We start from the raw sequence: 17298 nt of genomic DNA on the forward strand, positions 1-17298 counted from the left end.
GGGTAATTTTTCATAAAATAAAACTTTAAAAAAAAAATACATCCGAAATAATAAGTAATAACTATACAATTTGCTTAGTTTACTTAATTAATAATTAATCAAGTTGTATGTTGATATGTGGTAATATGCAATTAGTGCAGTTCATGTGACTTATATGGCGTATATTGGTTCAAAATACCAAAAAGGTCGTAACTCCGTTTTTTTTTCAAATTATTTTTGATTAAAATGAATGCAAAAATAACGCATCGTCGTACGATAAAATTATAATTCCAATTTTATAATTGTATCCACCATGAAATTGATAATTATAGATCGTCTTATCTCCGATGCATGATTTTAAGACATAGAAAAAGTGGTATCTCCATATTATTATTGTAATAAATGATGGAGATAGGTAAGACTGTTATATCGACGATATTATTATTTATTAGCCACTTACCATATTTACAACACTGCTAAAAGCAAACAGCCAATCTGAACGATATACTATAAAATATTTTTTAATACCATCTAACATGATATTATAGTTTCTAGTTCTCAAATTTCTCACCTACGGACGGAATGGGCGATGTGGCAGGGAATGGCGTCCATTTAAAATTATAACACTCACAGGGGTGGGGCAAGATTGCAGGAGTATGAATTTTCCCTACCCTAGATATTAGTCTTGGGCCGGATTACGGGTCCAAATGAGTCAACATTAACCGGCTCTAGAGCCAATACGGTCTGTGTTAAAACATGCAAATCATTATGAATCGAAAATGATTGATTAGTAATCCACAATAAGATGAGTACAATATTGTACAAAATACTTACGTCGAGATAAAGAATATATACTGCAGTATATTATTACTTTAGGATCGCAATTTAAGATATACAGCTTGCTGAGTACCGTATAGAAATTGGTCTCCAGAGTGATGTGCGCAGTTTATCGCCAAAAATCAGCTGTTCAGCATAGGAAGACTCACAACTATTATAGCCACGCTTATAGTCTATATAATTATAAAACATAATTTAATGGTAATTGGGGGACCTACCAATCGAAGCGATTGGTTTTTTTTTTAAATTTGTGCTTTAAAGTTTTATATAGGTACTTATTGGGCCAGTGGTTGTTATGCCTTACCCTGGAAAACATTTAAATCCCCCCCCCCCCCCCACACACACACACATAAACTCTTGCCTGACAGTCTCCGGCGAAACCTGGTGCACCGACATCTCTCTTACATTATAACTGTTAATTATTATATACATATTACATATATATATATATATTATATTATAGTGCGCACGGTTATGATATTATACTATTATGGACTGGCCGATGTGACGATGATGAAATTATTACGGTGCAGGCACACACGCATGCATGCGCACGTGTTTGCTGAAACGTCCGTCAGCGTACTTTTTGTCGGACAAAATCATAGAGTCGGATAAGTTAAATTATTTCGCAGTCGTCGAGTTCGCATGAACATACCTACATACACTCAGACTTATGTTATATATTATTTACTTGCTTTTATACCGTCACACTTCGTGCACCTTTAGATTTATACTTGCTCACCCTGTCAGCTGTTTATAATAATAATAAACTCTGCAACAGCTGTTTCTCATGAACTTTTTCGCGATCTTCCACCTTGTAATAATATGTGTATTAATATATTATACGGTATAGTGATTTTGTATTCTCTCTATATTACTCTCATAACAATCTCGCAGACCGAACGCCGTGAGCGACATCACGACGCGTTTGTTGTATGTTAAGTATGTTGTCTGAATCATCTTTTTAGCGTTAATATATAATAATAATATAACATTATGTCGTAACTCAAATACCTATGTACCTGTAATAAATTAAGAAAACGAGTAAAATGTAGTTAATTCTCGAAAAGTGATGTTTTTCGTCTGTCTTCCACCCGTAATTTTTTTTTTTTTTTTTTTTTTTTTTTTTTATTGAGTAACCCGCGGCAACATAGGCCATTGGGTGTGGGGAGAGTACTGTAGGTTTTTTTATATTGGGTAGGTTTGGTAGGTTTTATATTGGGTAGGTTGGTACACGTGTGTGTTGTGTTTGGCAGAATTTCTAATGGGGCACCCGTAGGTTTCTGCCGTGCCCCGGGGTGGGGGGATGGCGGCACTTGTTCTCCGGACACCGTGACTTGCCCGAAGAAAAATGCCGCCCAGTGGCCGGGAGTCGAACCCGCGACTGCCAGCGCCGCAGTCGACGCGTTAGACCGCTCGGCCACCTCGTCCCCCCCACCCGTAATTAAGTATCATGATAATCATAACAATACACTACAATACTTATACTTGTGTGGTGCCACCGGTATCTGCTACTGCTGCTGCTGCTGCAGTGCTCAGATAAGACCATTGTGCAGATGTATTGATTTAAAGAAGACAGACGAGAGAGAAGCGACGCAAGTACCTATACACAAAATAAATTAATAAACCCGTTCGTGTGTAACGACCAAAAATAACGATTATACATATATAGGCGTATTTCAATTGATGATGAAGTCGGAATATGTGCAATTGTGATGTGTCTTCGCACAATATAATATAATATTATATTGTTATTGTGTAGCAAAACGCGTCTTAATAAATCATAATACCAATGTTGTTTGATGATATTCATGATGTTATTAAACGATTCAAAAACTAAAGTAACGTTATACTAATAATAAACATAATACAATATGTATTACAATGTGTAATATAATATTATGTATTGTTGAGGAATTGTATTTATGATGACTGCTGCAATGGGCAAGGTTACAAAAACACTGATGGCAAATGCATGCATTGAGGCGCAAGTATACCATGCGAATAATAAAATATTATATATAGGTAGGTAGGTAGCCAGGTAGATATATGATATAACTAACATCCGAGTTGTTCGCTGCAGAGAGACAATGTTGGGAAAGGTCTTTTTTTTTAGTTCCCCCTCACCTGCAAATATTTTGCAATATGAACAGCCATTGTCGAGTCTCCCAGATGGTAGATACACCCTCTCATACATTAGAGTGATTTTTTTTTTAACAGCAAACACTAAACGAGACATTATTTCGTATATCATTCAATTTATGTTGTAATATTTTTTTTAATAATCACTTATTTTTTGTATACACTCTAAAATTAACATAATGCCCGACTTAATATTATTATTTTTAATTACAGTATCACTCTATACCTAACTAACTATCACATAATACTAATATAGAATACATTTTTCAAGTTTAGAATTAGCGTATTAAAATGCTATTGATATTTCAAGATAAATTGTTTGAATAAGAAAATAATATTTTTATTTAATTATTTGAACAGTATAACATCAAAATAATAATACTTAGTCATATAAGCATATTACACACGCCCGATTTTAAACTAATACATGTACTGTGATTTCAGTTCGAAATAAAAACGAAGAGTTAATGAATTCACTAGACCGGGAAGAATTTGGACCAATGGACAATAACACTGAATACATGTATAGGTAACAACTTGAATAGTTAAATAAACTAACATTTTAACTAAGAACATTATAAAATAATAAATATATTTAACAAAATTGTATTAAGGTACCTATACTAATTACTGTGGTATAATGTAACCCTTATAATATTATGTTAAGACGTTAATTTGTAAATATTGTTGCGTAAAAGAAATCGTCGATGCATCGTCCAAAAGTTAATTTCTAAATAATAATAAATGGCAATCACTGATTTCTGGATTTTTGTATTCTGAATGTTTAACATAATTAACAATAATTATTTACGTCTAGAGGATATAATCTGTAAATGATTATGAATGTTTTTGAACTATTATGATAATATTTGTATAATAATAATTGATAATTATGTTTTTATTGTAGGTGAACCAAAAAACTATAATTATATATTATATATATATATTTAAATGTTAAACTGAATTTGTAACCTAAATGTATTTTTAAGTTTTTAGTTTTTAACTTAAAACGTTTGTTGAATTCAATGCTATATAGTCATATTCTACATTGTTTATGAAAGTTGGTTTTTTTTTTACTTACGTCGTCAAATAATTCATAATTTTTCTACAAGTAAAATGTACCTTTTGTTAGTATATTATTAATTTCAAACCGTAAAACAGATGACTAAAGTTATAATAAAACGTTCTCCAAATTATATATATTATTCTATTGACGTGCGCATTATTTTTGACTGGCGACTAGTCAGTGACTTAGAAATGAAGATTTTTTTTTTAACACGCCACAAACATAGGTACAATGCATTTTTTTAGGAGAAGTTAACGCATTAAACATGCTACGGCCCAAACAACCACCGAAGTGCCCATTAACGATTGATATACGACGACAGTTAATGCACTCAAAAATGGTTGTGGTTCCAAATATATTAGATGAACGAACATGGTTAAGCATCTTGAGCATTCAAAACATGTTGACCACGAGGACTTCTCAAACATCAAGCCTATGCTCGTCAATGACCAGACAACATAAAACGTAGAAATTGCCAGGCACGTAATATTAATTTCCTAGAACAAATATTAACAAACGTTAAATCGTTATCCGTTTACCGAATGCCAATTGCCATAATATATTAATATAATATTAATCATTAACACTATATTTTACACTCCTATGATGACCAGGGCTGTGTGTTTAATCATTTTTCATATTGATATTTAGATACAAATCAGGTCCGAGATATTATACCACTCTATAAATACAATATTATTGTATAATATGTAAATGTTACAACATTTTTATTCACAACACATAATTTGTTTATGTAGGTACCTACCTACTATGTACCTATTACCTTTCCACACTATACTGTTCAAGCATTATAATTGTTAATTGTTATTTGTTTTTATTATTTTATTTAAACACACAATCTATAGCACCCAGCAGGTACAAAAGTAATGAGTAAAAGTAAAAACTCCAAAGTAAAATCTGAGACGCCGAGTGAAATTGTATACAGCTTGATGAAAGAAACCACCCGTCGCAGTATTATATAGAAATTCTTAGGGCATAATTATAATGCGTACTGACCTATGTTATTAAGTGCATTAAATTCACAGCCCTGCCAATGAAATATGACATTTCATAATAATATACATTGATGAACAAACCATAAAACATTTCTATAGTGGCGCACTATACCGTTTTAATCAATTACTGTTATTATTATTTTTTTTAAAATATTATCTTATTGATATGTCCCCTTTAATACTTGCGTCTAATAATAATTGAAGAACTAAAATGTGAATAATAAGAGCATGTTCACCTATACATATATTATATACTCATACGAATACATAGGTATTATTAGTACATTTATATTTATTTAACATTTATAGGTAGGTATCTACTAAAGATTTTAAAATTTTAAACCTCTTACTAAATGGTGGTTATTTAATATACATATATATAATATGTATTATTGTTATGCCAGCATTATACATTTTTCCCGACATTTCTGACCTATAATTATTATTTAGTAATTTCCGAATGTTTTAAATTATATTTTTTACAGACTTTTTTTTAAATTCAAATAAATATTTCAAAAATAGTCTGATGACACCGAATTATTGACTCAAGTTTTGGTTTTTGTATTATTCAAAAATAATGCATAAAATTTTTTTATGATGGTAATTCCGATTTTTTTTTCTAAGTAATTTTTTTGGTATTTTATATATAATTACATTTTTATATATTTGAAAAATTAAATTAAACATAAAATATTTAACAACTGCTACATAATATATAGTTTAAATTCACGTACAAATAATACCATTAATTATCTCAAACGGTTTCAATGGTTTACATTATATTGTGTTCAGAATTAACAAATCAACAATACTAAACAATAGAATTGTTGTCACTTCAGACGAATGTTATTAGTTTTAGTCTTCTCATACCCAATCCTGTGGTTCCAAGCTTATAGAAATATAAAGTACGTTACAAAATGTTAGTAAAACATTATTTAATATTGGAAATTTCTCTTATTGGATATTGAATATTATATAATTTTAATTAAGATAAACGTATAAACACTCATGACATACATACGGAGTACACTATGAATAAAAAAATTATTATTTTCGTTATAATTGTTCTTTGATATACCTGTTGTTTGAAATATTATATACCTTAATTGTTTAATATTTATATAGTTATATTTTCAGCTCAATGTTTCAAAAAAATGATATCTAACTAAATTTACAACTACGTCCTTCATATTTCTTAAAATAAGTTATTATATGTTTAATGTCATTACATAATATTTACATGAGACATATATTTTTGTTATTTTAAGTTATGTGATAATAATAATTCGATGAAATAAAACCATATTTTTCTTCAAAAATTAAACATAGCCTACATTATAAGTTTCGCTTACGGTAAAAATATAAATAAAACTAGAATAAAATTCATTCCTCCTTAGAATTAGTTAGGATACATTCGTCTTAAAAATATTGTTGAAAGGTTTAAACTTTCAACAATTTATGTTTTATAATAACCATTGTATTATATTATACTATTAGGTAAATCACAAGCAAATAAAATGAAACATGTTGATTTGTTAAGAATTTAAATAGATTTTAAACTAAGAAAATACTCAAATATAAGTATTTGAGTACCTACCTATTTTTTTTATTTATATTTGGACATTATAAAGCAGACTGTTGTAGTGTTGTATTCTATTAACAAACGTTATATTCACAACATGTTGAATATGTCTACTATTCTTCTAAGGAATTAGTTTTGAAAATGATATTAATTTATGATTTATGTTATGTATACAATCATCAAATAAACCATAAAATGAAATATTCCAGTAATTTCTACTCGATTGTTTTTTATGGAACCAAAAGTCAAAACTAAAACTTAATTTAATCAAATTTCCCGTGTAGATACACGATCGTGATTGTAATTAGTAAAATAATTTTCCTTAGTCAGTGAAACTTCCGTAATACGAAGTCTCACAGGGCATTAAAAAAATTCGTACTATAGAGAATTTTGTTAAATAGAATTGAATACATTTTGTTCTAAATTGGTTTAATTCTCAAAAATATTTCATTAAACTGAACATTTTGTTGAATGGTAGTTCGTTATACGGAAGTTTCATTGTAGGAATATACTCCATTAGAAAAGATCTTTTGAGTTTAAGTATAATATAATATAATATTAAAACAAATGAAATATTATAATAATAATGCTAGAGATCTTCTAGGTTGGGTTGGTCGAAATAAAAAATGTATTAATCAGAACACTCAGATGAAATTTAAAATAATATAGTATTATATCACACGCAAGTTCAGTTTGTTTTTTGAACACTACGCAATATTATATTATTTTACTTAAATATAGTTTCAAAATCATAGTAGAATATAGATACTCCAAAGAAATTTTATAGAATAAAAACGTGTCTGATTATTTATAAATATATTTCTTTTTTAATTTAATGATTTTTTAAAAACTTGAATAGGTTGATACGGATTTTACCTAAACATCGTAATATTAATTACTAAAACCATAGGAATTACTGTTCAACTTATTTTCCAATATAAATGTACTGGTAAAGTGAAATTTAAATGTACTTTATTTAAAAGTAAAAAAATGATGTTACCTAATTAAAATAACATATTGTTTTTGTTAAATTGTTAACCGAACACATTTAACTGTTTTTCATTAGTTAATAATTTAATCTTCGTGGGTTTTTATTAATATATGTAGTATAATATTTAGTCATTATAAAATAAAATTTAGTAGGTACTTATTATATTGTAAGTTTTAAAATATAAATTCAATAATATTATATACTATGTGATTTTGTTATTGTGATGTGTTGTTATAATTGATATTCTTAAACCATATTACAATCATAATATACTATTGTGTGTGTTGTTGATGTAAAATTTATTTTAAATGGTTAGCATTATGATTATTATTGTAATAAAATTGTTTGTTGAGTGAATTATCAATATTTGAATTTGTTATTTATTATTTAACCTAAATTATTATTAAATTATATCTGTACAAAATACTATTAATAAAAACATTTTAAGAACAACTGTACAAACATATCTACAGTATTTGAAGTATTAAAAATAATTATTACAGTACACTTACAGAACGAGGAATTGTTGTTAAAGTGAAGTAGCCATTAACGACTGCAATGAAATGAACTAGTAAATATGACTTTAGTGCGTAAGATATCTTCACATCGTATTTTTTTCTGCGCCCTGCAACCTAAATAAGATGGTCAAAGTTTAAAAATAGAACTAGAGTTGAGACGATTATTCGTTACACTAGCGCGCCTTCCGTCGTGACCTGTCCACGACAGACCTGGAATCCAGCTTGGTCCCTTGATGACTGATCTTAATTTATTCTTCCAACCCTTCATACTATTCCATTTATAATATAAATTTAAATTGTAGAAAAACTATATTGTTTACAACAAAAAATGCATGTTTAATACGAGCACACAGACCTACTGTCAACAGGATAATAATTACTTGCAAGGATAGGGGATTGAATGCATTTTTCTGGTATACTAAGCCATACGTGATGGGCTTGTCCGGATAGAAGTCTTGGAATGTTCCGAATATCCTGTCCCATATAATTAAAACGCCTCCGTAGTTCTTATCTAAGCAGTATAGATTGCTTCCTAAAAAAAATATTATACCTTTAAATAATATATTTTGGCCAACTAAATACATTTTCACTAGACTTAAAATATTATGCCTGTACCGTGATGCACCCTGTGATATGCTGGAGTGTTTAAGACATAGTCCAACGGTCCAATAGTTGTTATGGTTTCGGTGTGGATCCAAATTTGGTATAAGAGACTCAGCTGTTGATGCACCAACAACAAGACTGGTGGAACGAATAAAGCCAAAGGAGCGTAGCACACCTAACAACATTTTAACGCGGTATAAATATTAAATTAACCTATTTTGTATTTTATTTTAAATATTTTTTACTTACGATTCCCACTAAACTTTGAAATACCGATTGTCTTATCCCGACAGTAACATTAAATTCCTCAGAACTGTGGTGAACCTGATGTTGAGCCCAAAAAAAATGAATTTCTAAAACACGTCATAAACTAATTAATACTGTATGTTTTTTTTTTTATAGAAATTTAAATTGTTTACCATGACTGGCTCTATGCATCCAATAATAACAGAAATCAACTGCAATTGCTGAAAAATACCAGAAAGCTACAGAATTCCAAGGTAGTTCACAAATTTTATAATTGTTATAAATCCAAAAGTACAAGCAATGTTCTGATCCTCTATAAAACAATCTATAAAAAAACCATTACATAAGACAATATTACTTAATATAATATTGTCTTTTATATATGTTTTTAATACGTACTTGGCACACTCTTGCAAGATAGCATGACTCATCGAGGTAATGCTGTCGTTAAGTCTAAGTATTTCTTTTCTTTGCCATAGCCGCAATCCATTTTCTAACACCAATAAAGTCAAGAAGTATGGCCAAGCCTGAATAAATCATGGGTATTAATGATGATTTTCATCAAATGATTTTATACTATAAAAAATTATTAAAATATTCGTGAATACATAATTTACATGTATTTTTGTTGGTAACCGCGAATACCACCACGCCTTTCCAGTTGATTTAGGGTGCAATTTAATCTTCTAACACTAATATCGTATTGCGTTTCGTGACTCTTATAGATCCAATTTACCTGTGCGTATATATGTGGTAAGTGTTTGATGTCCTTGTACATATGTCGATGAGGATTACCCAAGTAGAACATGTCCCATAGTAAGACTGTTGTATTGGTGATTTCCAAATTCATCGTTTTGCTATACTATATACTTTGACACAACAATAATAATAAATAATAACAATAATATTTTGTTAACCAGGTATATAATAATATGATCAGGGTTGGTGATCACACTCGGTCTTCGGTACAAAAATGTTGACAACAGAAGAGAGAACAGCAGTGACAAATATCGGAACTATTGACATCAGTCGTGAACAAATTTCTAAAGATGAACGTTGAACATTTACCGCTGAAATGTCTAATAAATGACAGGAATCCGTATTATTAGAGCTACAGAACAAATTGAAACTGATATAATGAGAATCATAGCTTAAATGAAATTTAATATTTAGAGGCAGTTTTTTTTTTATATTTATACCAATATGGCTTCTTAAACATTTTTCTACATTCTTTTTATAACTACGCAGTTATGTAACAGTTGATAGTTTTGTAACTACGCACCACGCTGTTATGTAGAAGTATTACCTACAATTGTACCTAACTGTTTTATCTGACCACGTATATTACAGTGAAAGATGTTGGACATTTGAATAGTATAAATTTAACATTAAAGTCTACATTATGCAGTTCCAAGTTATACGAACTATATAATTTTAAAATGTCTATGTCGATATTTTGAAGACCAAAGATATTACTTTGAAATGTTAAGTAAATTCCATTTGAAAATGCAGATTCAATATAGGTGTATATTAAATAAAAATATAGTAGAATTAAAGATATTTCTCTTACATTAAACGACCAATTTCAGTTAAAAAATAATAAAAACTACGAAAATTTCAACAACTGTAGGTAATTATAATTTCGGAACTAAGAAACTTGAATTGTTTTAAAAATAATTTATTTGTTAAAAATATTTTTAAAAAATAGGTACTTATAGATACTAATATAAAATAATGTAATTGTATACAAAGCGTGTTCAAACAATTTAGAAGCGTTTTAATTACTGTTTGCATATTTGTATGTCTACACTTAACAATAAAATATAACACTGCTGCACATTTATTAGGTAAAATATATTGTATTCACCTCATTAATTATATCATAATATTATCGTTTATCAGTCCTAATTAGTCTCATAGCCGTTTCCAAACTTTTTGAACACCCTGTAAATAAAATATAAACTTTAATATATTATGTATTGTGGCAAATATTAACATTTTTAATTAGTAAATTATAGATTATAATTTTTAACATTAAAATAATCATATACCTATAGGTAAAAATAATTAATTATACTATTATAGATATCATATATATACACAAGTCAATCTTATGGAATTAAATTATATGCAACATTGAAGATTTAAGAAAGGTATATCACAGAACATAAAACGTGATTATAGAAATAGGTGGACTACCAAAATGTCCGAGGTAAAAAACTTCTTAGAAAATAAGTCCAAAGCATAAAAATTTAACAGTTAAAGTCAAAAGCATAAAAAGTCAACGGGAAAGCATAAAAACTCCGATTCATATAATTAGGTAAAAATAATAAGTAATGCAATGGGACAAAACTTGTACGTTCCAATTAGTATTAATATAAATATTGTAATCAAATGATTTACCTGACGATTAACAACTAATCTTGTAGGTACCTACCAATATCGGATATGTATTACAAGTCACAACATTTAAGTGATAAAACTACTTTCTTTGAACTTTGAACACAGCTCGACTTTTGAGAGCACGCAATGTTGAATTATTGTTTTTATCTAAATTAGCTAGTTTGCCGAGTTTTACTTAATACAGCCATATAAATATATATATATACTTTTTTTTATGAATAATTGATTCGATTTGTTTTTGATAGAATAAGACCTATAGGTAATAATTACTTTTAATTATTGTATTCTTTTTATTTTTAATAAATAATTTCTAGTTTTACTATAAGGATACCGCGGACTTTTTATGCTTCGGACTCTTTTACGACGGAATATTTACCGTGATTCGTAGAGATGACATTACTTAATCTCACCATTTATTTTATCAACCCATTGTAACAGTACCAAATGTACCTATAATAAATAAATTATTAGCAAACAATCGCATTAAATTATAAATTAATTGAATTTGATCTAATATTTTTTTATAAAATAACATACCGATATAAACGTAACGTGATACTTTGTAAAAATATTATAGGTAAACAACCCAAGGCAATCATAATATTATTACATCAATTTTTTACAGTTCATACTCTATGATACATAGACTTAATATAAAGTCCTCAACTGAACATGATGGTATTTAATCCAATGTTACACACTTCACCCGGTACATCATTATATAAAATCAGATTTTAAATTATTATTATGAAAACATTTAAAATATAAAATATATTGGTTATAGTATAACAACATGAATTTTGTTTAACAAATATTTTTTGTCATAAACAGTTTTTTAAATCTTCATGAAATAATTGTATCACAAAACAAAATTTGTGCGTAGATTGAACTTTTGGTAAACTATTACTACATTTTAGTCAACTGTATAGAAAAAATGTTTGCAAATATGTGCTATGACTGAATTAATAATAATAATATACATACTAAACACGCATAGTAATATAGTATAATATATTATAGGCATTCTCGAACTCCAAACAGAATTATATTTTACTTGCATAGTATTTTGGATATAGTTCAATACCTACTTAGATATTTAAAAATACATCTCATACCGTACAGTAACTGTAGACGTATACTGCAGAGTAACCTGAAGACCAAAATCGAAATTCCCACGATCCTGTATCCAATGACAGGACGTGTAAATAATTACCGATCAACATTAAAGAGCCACTGGCCATCTTAGGGTCTCTAACCTATCCGCTACCAACTACATTTGATATTTGAATATTTTGTGTCATAGGCAAATCCCGTAATGTACACATATTGTGGCCACGTTGACATGTACCTAATATATGTAGTAGGTACCTATACTTACTTTCTTTTTTTTTCAGTAACAAACATACCTGTACATTATTAAATTAATTATGTTTTAGAGATAATCAACGAGGTTCAATCAAATAGCATAATGTTGTCATATTGATATTAATAATATTATACCGAAACGTTCATACTGTTCGAATTCTTTATTAATTAATATTTTACATTATTTTAAACATCTTTCTGATTAAATTGTGAACTGTGGCAGCTTAAACTACTTGTGTATGAAAACACAAAATCCGATATCTACCTTTGTACAAATGAACAAAAAGGATCGAAAACCTCAAATGCAGATGAATACGTAATTCTTAAATTCGTGATGAATGAAATAGTTATTTAGGTACCAATATAATTACATAATAACTAAAAATAAAAAAAAACGATATTAATAAATATTTTTAATCTTTTTAAACTTGTTGTCATTATGTAAATATAAAAGCTATAATATAATATTGTATATATACACTTAAATTAATAATTTAGGCTAACTCTTGTAAATGCATCTAAGCCTAAATAAATGTGCAAACAAATGTGAGAGTGAGCTGAAAATTAAAATGTACAGCAGCCTGAACTGCAGGTGGGTACATAATTTTGTTTTGAATTTTAATTTTAAAAAAAAAATAATAAATTTACCTCCTACTATTAATAATCAATAGTTTGTTATTGAGATAAGTTTATATTTTCTAGATAGTTGTGTGACATATTCGGTAAATAGTAAAATAAACTCCTACTTCCCTAGTTAATTTTATACATCTTTTACCACAACAGTTGTATTCTATGTTATTCCAAGTGAAAAACATATTAAAGCTTTAAATTTAAAGTTAAAACTATACATAATAACATTTCTATAAAATATATTTTATAGGGTTAAAGTGGGGACGTAAAAGTCTCCCTAAAACACTAACTCTGACGGCGATTAAAAAGCGTTCCCTTTAACAAATAATTCTTTAACTATTCAGGGTGAAAATTGGGATGAGTATGCTCACACAATCACTGTTTATAGTTTATACATTACATAGACAATAGGCATTATACATACAATTATATATGGAACGCTTAAAATTATATAGAGACATTAGTCCTCCCTGGCATTTTTTTCCCGTTTTAACTTACAGAAATAGCTAATATTATCTATTGTTTAGAGAATTAATGTACTATTCTCCGAAATAGGAAGTTTCTTTTAACTCAAATAATGTAAATTATTATTAGACTAGGAAGTATTCCATATTATGTTATATAGATAGATTATAGGTACTATTTAATAGTAAGTACTTTAGTACTCTAGTATATTTTCTTATGTTAAATTAAATAAAAACATAAGGTGGGTAAATGGATGTCGCTCTGCTGTACAGTAGGTTACAAGTGGTTCACTGTAATGGCTGGTGTTAAATTTGATTTCAATGATATAATATCATTGTATAAGAAAAACGATTCTGAACGAAAACGGTTAGTCAGCCTATGATATTACTAAGTATTTCTAAAGATATTAAGGTGAATAAATTAATTTATATATAACCTATTTACGTGGAATCTTGTTTTAAATTTTTAATCCTTAGCTATAAAAATTGAGCATTTTATACATTTTTAACTACAAAATAATTATTAAATTTTAAATGAGATAAGATTAGTCAAAATTTGACTTTAAATGTTTAAAAAAAACTGTGATTAAGGATTTTTTATATTTTTCAAATGCCATTGTAACAATATAGTAGGAGGTTTGTATTAAAATTTCAAGCTTTTTTACCCAACAAATAAAGTTTTAATTGACATTCATAGAAAAAAAAACCTAAAAAAGTTGGAAACTGAGTATATCTGTAAACAGTTCAAAACAAGTCAAAATATTTTTAAAATGTTTTATGTATAGAAAAGGCTAATATATATAGTATATAATATATTCAGTGAAATTTTCATGTATTTACGATCATTTGTTTTAGAGTTACACCAAAAGCCAAAATCGATTTTATCAAAAACCGATTTTGCGTTAAAATTCCCGTTTTTCCTCAATTTTTATATTGTTTTTACGGGTGCTTTTGAAAACTATTGGGAATTTTAAATTTTGACCTTCCAAAAGTACCAAATAGATTCATTTTCCCATCGAACAAGATACTGAAGTTGAAAATTGAAATATTTTTTTGACAACTAATCGTTTACAGACACAAAAAAATTAAAAAATCAAAAATTAAAAAACACACATTATTGTAAAATCAATACATTCATCGTTCAACTCAGAATCTAAAATTTATATTTATTTTTTTTTATATTTCATAATATGTTTATAAAAATTGAATAATAAGTGAATATGACGATGACATGATTTGTATTAAAAAAATACATTACCTTTTCACAGAATGAAGAATCTTCGACAAAATTAATATCTAAACTACAAAAATATAAAATATTCTAGTAATAAAATTAAAATAAAATGATATGTTAACAACGCTTTATAATCGATTTATTATTTGTGTTAAAGATGTTGAAGTATATAATATATATACTATTGTATATATTATTATCTAATATTTGTTTTAAATAAAAATGAATATAGGTACCCGGTATCCTATAAAGTTATTAATTTTTCTTTCTCTTATGTATAATAACCGTACAGGTGAGTGTAACAAAATAATAATCAAAAACACAAAACTCAAAACTACATCTTTTATTATAATGTATAAGTGGAATAATAGTTGTACTTATGTGAATAAATAAATAATTTAATATAAATGTCATATTATATAATTATTTAAAAATTGTTAATACCATATATTTTATATTTGGAAGTTGGAACATTGTCTGTATATTTAATATAGGTAGGTAACTTATAATATTATTTCTATCTATGATGTACAATATTTGTATTTTGTATGGTTAACTATTAACATTTGTTCATATTATTGTCTATTTTAGTACATATTTTACTGTTTAGTTGGAAGCAGTATATATACAATAGCCCAAAATTGTGTAGTAGGTACCTAATTGAACTAGAATAATAGCAGCGCGTGTTTCTACTGTATTTAAAAATATTCCTAAGTACATTAGTACAGTTTTAAACTTTTAAATACATTTTGTGGATGACCTAATAATTTAATTTATAATGTATTTTTATTTTATTAGGTACATTTAAAATGAATAATTTTACAACATTGTAAAATAGTTATTTAACAATGGTATACTGTTTGAATGATTTGAAAACTCGATAAATAAACGGACTGATGAAGTGATGAATGACATTTTCCAGATTAAAACAAAATAAGCTTTTTTATGTACTTTTAAGGTGTAAAGTTACTAAAACTATGATTGAATTTATTAAAACATATCTTAGTTATTCCTAATGACTATTAAACTCTTAATGTTTTTTTTTTTTATTTATAATTTGTAAACATATTGAGGGGCTTGAAATGTTTGTTAAGAGGCTAAGCCCCCCAAAACTATTTAGTATTTATTAAATATAAAAATGCTCATTCCCGTATTTTATAATATTATAATCTTACTTCTTACTCTGAAAAATAATGTGTTTGTAAACAAAATTAAATAGTTCACTACAATTCTTTACCCACTTAACGATCATAAATGGGGAAATAATTTATTTAGGAACTATTTCACCATACATACATGATACATATCATATTATATCAAATTGCATAGTATAACAACTCTATTCTAAATACCTGTAGCTAAAAAGAATATTTATCTAATATCTTAATAAATAAATTTTATTAATTTGTACCTATACCTAATATAAATATTAATTAGGTAATTCATATTTTATTATTTTCTTTAAATTCGTAATAAGTAGTAAAAATAAACATCGGGGTGCTAAAATTACTTTAAAATTGGATATTATTTAATATTAAAACGGATATTAAACTAACCTTATTTAAACCCTATTCATACTTTGGAACTATATATGCAATTTTAAGCATTCAATATTTATTAATTTTAACATGTATAGGCACAAAAACAAAAATAACTATTTCCAATTTCTTATCGAATAATAATAATTAGGTAAGTTACATATAAAGTTCTTCACAAAACATTTGCAGCACATTCAATGATTGAAAAGTAAAAAATACATGTGTATTATGTAACTCGTACCTACCTCCCTCGTTCTACTCAGAATCTAAAATTAAATTAGTTTATATTCATACTGAGTTTACAAAAAATCTTTTTCGTTTATCTTTTACATTAATGATTAAATACTATTTATATTATACTAGCAGAACTACACGGAAACGTATTTGTAATGTGTCATATTTAAATTTAAATCTTTAATTTATACCAAAATTTTAACCGTCTTATTTATCAACGAACAAAAACAAATAATGTCATTAAGTCACCGTATTCACGATAACCATACTAAAATCTGATGAATAAAAAAAAACCAAACAATCGTATGTATGGATATAGGAGTAGGTAATCAGTAAAAATAAAAATAATAATATAATAAAAACAGAAATTGGGCCACTGAAACCATGGTTCGAACTCGAGATATTCTGGATTAAAATACATATAGAATTTCCATTGCGCCAACAGGTTTA

At 27.3% G+C, this 17298-nt stretch overlaps 2 protein-coding genes across 3 annotated transcripts in view; one reads left to right on the plus strand and one right to left on the minus strand.

The window, feature by feature from the left end:
- The window catches only part of LOC132939124 (uncharacterized), a 93183-nt gene extending 89265 nt beyond the window's left edge, over positions 1 to 3918 (plus strand). For both annotated transcript variants that reach the window (XM_061006149.1, XM_061006150.1), the window contains exon 7: positions 3403 to 3918. In XM_061006149.1, the coding sequence (XP_060862132.1) occupies positions 3403 to 3491 (89 nt within the window). In that variant the 3' untranslated portion in view covers positions 3492 to 3918. The remainder of the gene's footprint in view (positions 1 to 3402) is intronic.
- Positions 3919 to 4070: 152 nt separating this feature from the next.
- On the minus strand, positions 4071 to 10051 carry LOC132939123 (alkylglycerol monooxygenase-like). Its single transcript, XM_061006147.1, has 9 exons — positions 9717 to 10051; positions 9380 to 9507; positions 9154 to 9305; positions 8984 to 9087; positions 8747 to 8909; positions 8512 to 8663; positions 8304 to 8438; positions 8126 to 8245; positions 4071 to 4521 (listed from the first exon to the last, which is right to left on the minus strand). The coding sequence occupies exons 1-9, from the start codon at positions 9828 to 9830 to the stop codon at positions 4276 to 4278; spliced, it is 1314 nt and encodes a 437-aa protein (XP_060862130.1). The 5' UTR covers positions 9831 to 10051; the 3' UTR covers positions 4071 to 4275.
- Positions 10052 to 17298: the final 7247 nt, after the last annotated feature.

The sequence above is a fragment of the Metopolophium dirhodum genome, chromosome 2, assembly GCF_019925205.1.
Source record: "Metopolophium dirhodum isolate CAU chromosome 2, ASM1992520v1, whole genome shotgun sequence".
Taxonomy (NCBI): domain Eukaryota; kingdom Metazoa; phylum Arthropoda; class Insecta; order Hemiptera; family Aphididae; genus Metopolophium; species Metopolophium dirhodum.